At 35.8% G+C, this 3,131-nt stretch overlaps 1 protein-coding gene across 1 annotated transcript; it reads left to right on the top strand.

Annotated features, from left to right (window-relative positions):
• Nucleotides 1-1,637: 1,637 nt before the first annotated feature.
• LOC138913503 (uncharacterized) lies at nucleotides 1,638-2,795 on the top strand. The gene is made up of 3 exons (XM_070217396.1): nucleotides 1,638-1,676; nucleotides 1,818-1,875; nucleotides 1,984-2,795. Exons 1-3 carry the CDS (start codon nucleotides 1,653-1,655, stop codon nucleotides 2,562-2,564), a joined length of 663 nt encoding a protein of 220 aa, XP_070073497.1. The 5' UTR covers nucleotides 1,638-1,652; the 3' UTR covers nucleotides 2,565-2,795.
• Nucleotides 2,796-3,131: the final 336 nt, after the last annotated feature.

Raw genomic sequence — 3,131 nt, forward strand, 5'->3', positions numbered from 1 at the left:
CCGGATCGGACCACTATATCTTATGGCTGTCATAGGAACTAATAGAAAAAACTTTATAGAAAGTAGGCTTTTTGATTTTTGACAATGTAAAAACAACATTTTAGGTAGGCATACCTGCAAGGGTATATAAACTTCGGCTGGCCGAAGTTAACTTCCTTTCTTGTTTTTAACTACAATACTAAGTACCTTTGAATAAATAATTTGTTAACAAAACATTTCGATTTCTAACTCCGAAATTTGTACAAATTTGGTATTTTAAAGTTCTAGCTAATTGGTAACACTGTCAGGTAGATGGTTTGCCGACGGATTTTTTTAGCTAATTTTTTCGTGAGGTTTTATATAAAGCATATTTTTAATATAACCCGAAGTAGGTATAAAAATCGTAGTATGCAGGTAGTTCATAAAATTCATTAGAGTTGTCTTAAATAAAGTTTTTGGAAAACATTTGTAAGTTGGGTAATTTTATCAAAACGTCCGGCAAAATACGGGGGATTTAGAAACCGCCAAAAAAGACGTCTGTGACACCGAGATATGCTATTCGGGGGAAATTCAATTGGAATGGTTTTCTGTGATACCCCCGAATATAACACAATAATAATTTTCAGTGGTGTTAATTTTTTTTTAAACTTCTCTTCAACTAAATCGTGCATAAAAATTCTATTTATATTTTACGTAAATATTTCCGATTTTATCTATATCAAATGCAATTTAAACAATGTTCATTGGACAATGGTTTTTTTTAAATATTAATTTGTGAGTGACATTGAGATAATTGGGGGTGTCACAGAAATATTTTCCAAGAGGGATCCGTTATAATTATGTTTCTCATGTCTGGCTTTAATTTCTAAAATAGCCAATTCAATATTAATTTATAAACGCAGTAATGTCCTAATCAGAATTATGAGCGGTATCTTTAGTTCGCGACGAAGTAATTAGGCCGATAAAGTATAATATATATTGTTCTTATTTGCGTATAGTACCTAATTGATTACAATTGTTTTTTATAATTGTAACTGTATAACAGTAGCTCTAATGAATGACCAAAATTGTATATTTTTGATTCAATTTTGCTCATTGACCTCTTAGTCCAGGTAGTACCGTTGGAGGTATTTTAAAATATGAAAAAATACTTTAAGTGCTTTTCGGACCTATTAGTCCAGGTAGTATGGAGGTATTTTAAATTATATACAACATACTTGAGGTGCCGTCGGTTTTCGGTTTTTACAATTTTTCTTATTAATAGCTTATTACAGCTGACATATGTCTGCCTCGCTCGCACATACTTTAAATCGTATAGGCTGATAAAGAAACTTGAATGAATGAGCGGAACCATGTCGTAATAGAACCGCATTGACAAAAGGCTCAGACGAAAAGCGTTAGGCGCCTGTTTTCTTCTAATAGTCTAGTCACACAATGTGGGGTAACCTATCAAGTGAGCCAATAATTACTCCAAAAAAGTGTTTCCACTGGGTTAACTCCAAATATCGTTGTTTTTTGTGTTCTTTATTTGACTAGGGATGGACCTTCAACGATAGGAAAAAAATACAAAATATACCGAAAAATACACATCCTATGTAAAAAAAAGGGGTTATGTCAATAGCCCCATAACTCCATAACTCCACACCAGTGTAAATAGACTATAACTCTCTCCTATGAGTAGCTCGCTTTTTGTCGATGTGAGTACTGACTGTTATGAGAAGATTTACTTTACGGTAGCCGTAAAGTATTGTAAATGTGTCAATGGAATCAGGGTATTACCTCTAGGGTAGCCAATAGTAACTGGGATGTAAAGGAGACTTGGTGCTGTTTATTTATAGCTAACAAACAAGTCAAAACACACTGGAAATCAACCCCCGCAGTTATTTTCATCCCGAGGTATGTATGGATGTACATATGTAAATCGACGATTTTTCTTATATACATATTATATTTCGAAGACCCACTATAAGAACGATAAAAACTTTCTTGAATTGTTATATATAGGCCAACAGAAGGTTACCAAATCATTTGCAGAAATGGAGCCCACCTCAGCAAGCGTAGCCATCATTGCGACAGTTCCTGCCAACACTAAACGGGCTACGCAACAGGGCCGTAAGAAGTCTGGTCCCAAATTTGAGCTGTCAGAGGCGCAGAAATGTGACATTAAGGAGGCGTTTGATCTATTTGACAATGAGTGCACTGGCTACATCGAGGTCAAAGAGCTTAAGGTTGCCATCAGGGCTCTGGGCTTCGAGCCAAAAAAGGAAGAGATCAAGCGAATGATTGCCGAAATCGACAAGGACTGCAGCGGACGGATTGTGTTTAATGACTTTCTTCACCTTATGACCATGAAGATGGCTGAAAAGGACACCAAGGAGGAGATACTGAAAGCTTTTCGTCTTTTTGATGACGACGAGACAGGTAAAATCTCCTTTAGGAACCTAAAAAGGGTGGCTCGCGAACTGGGCGAAACCCTGACGGATGAGGAATTACGCGAGATGATCGACGAAGCCGATTTGGACAATGACGGGGAAGTCAACCAAGAGGAGTTTTTGCGCATCATGAAGAAGACCAGTTTGTATTAAAGAGGAGTCCTAAGATGTATTCCGTGTTTTTCCTACTTTAAAAAGGCAGTTCTAAAAGCAAATTTGTTCAGAAATTGTAAAGAACAAACTTATTATATTTATGTATGTATGTATTTTTTTTACAGTTAATGGCCTATTTACAGTTCAGATTGAATGTGACATGGAACTCAACTCGGCAAAACTGTCGTAAAATTGCGTTCTAATAAAATTACAATAAATAGCATAAGATAACACAGGCCGACAAAATGTGACATGGGTCGGTGTCCAGGCCTGCCACCATTTTATTTCGATAAATGAGGCTTTTCTATTAGGCGTAGTGGCAACTTATGCTTAGAAAATTTCTAAGTATAAGTTGCCACTACGCCTATAGTCCATGAGCTCTGGTATTTGCGGTATCTTTAATTTAAGAAAATAACAAATTTTCTTCGTCTTTTGGGATATATCTTCAAGAGTGGTAAACCAATTTTGGTAATCTTTTCGGAATTAAATAGTTACATGTCTCTTTTATACGGTCGTTTTGGAAAATTCAATCTAACTGAACCACAAGAGAAGGTGGGCGCATTTAAA

This window comes from Drosophila takahashii, chromosome 2L (assembly GCF_030179915.1).
Source record: "Drosophila takahashii strain IR98-3 E-12201 chromosome 2L, DtakHiC1v2, whole genome shotgun sequence".
In the NCBI taxonomy this organism is placed as follows: domain Eukaryota; kingdom Metazoa; phylum Arthropoda; class Insecta; order Diptera; family Drosophilidae; genus Drosophila; species Drosophila takahashii.

What these genes read in the sequence shown, in the direction of transcription:
- LOC138913503 (XM_070217396.1), top strand. Translation starts at nt 1,653, where the DNA reads ATGAGTAGCTCGCTTTTTGTCGAT. An exon ending in GTAGCTCGCTTTTTGTCGAT is followed by an intron (nt 1,677 to 1,817) that starts GTGAGTACTGAC and finishes GTTTATTTATAG; the next exon opens with CTAACAAACAAGTCAAAACA. An exon ending in GCAGTTATTTTCATCCCGAG is followed by an intron (nt 1,876 to 1,983) that starts GTATGTATGGAT and finishes TGTTATATATAG; the next exon opens with GCCAACAGAAGGTTACCAAA.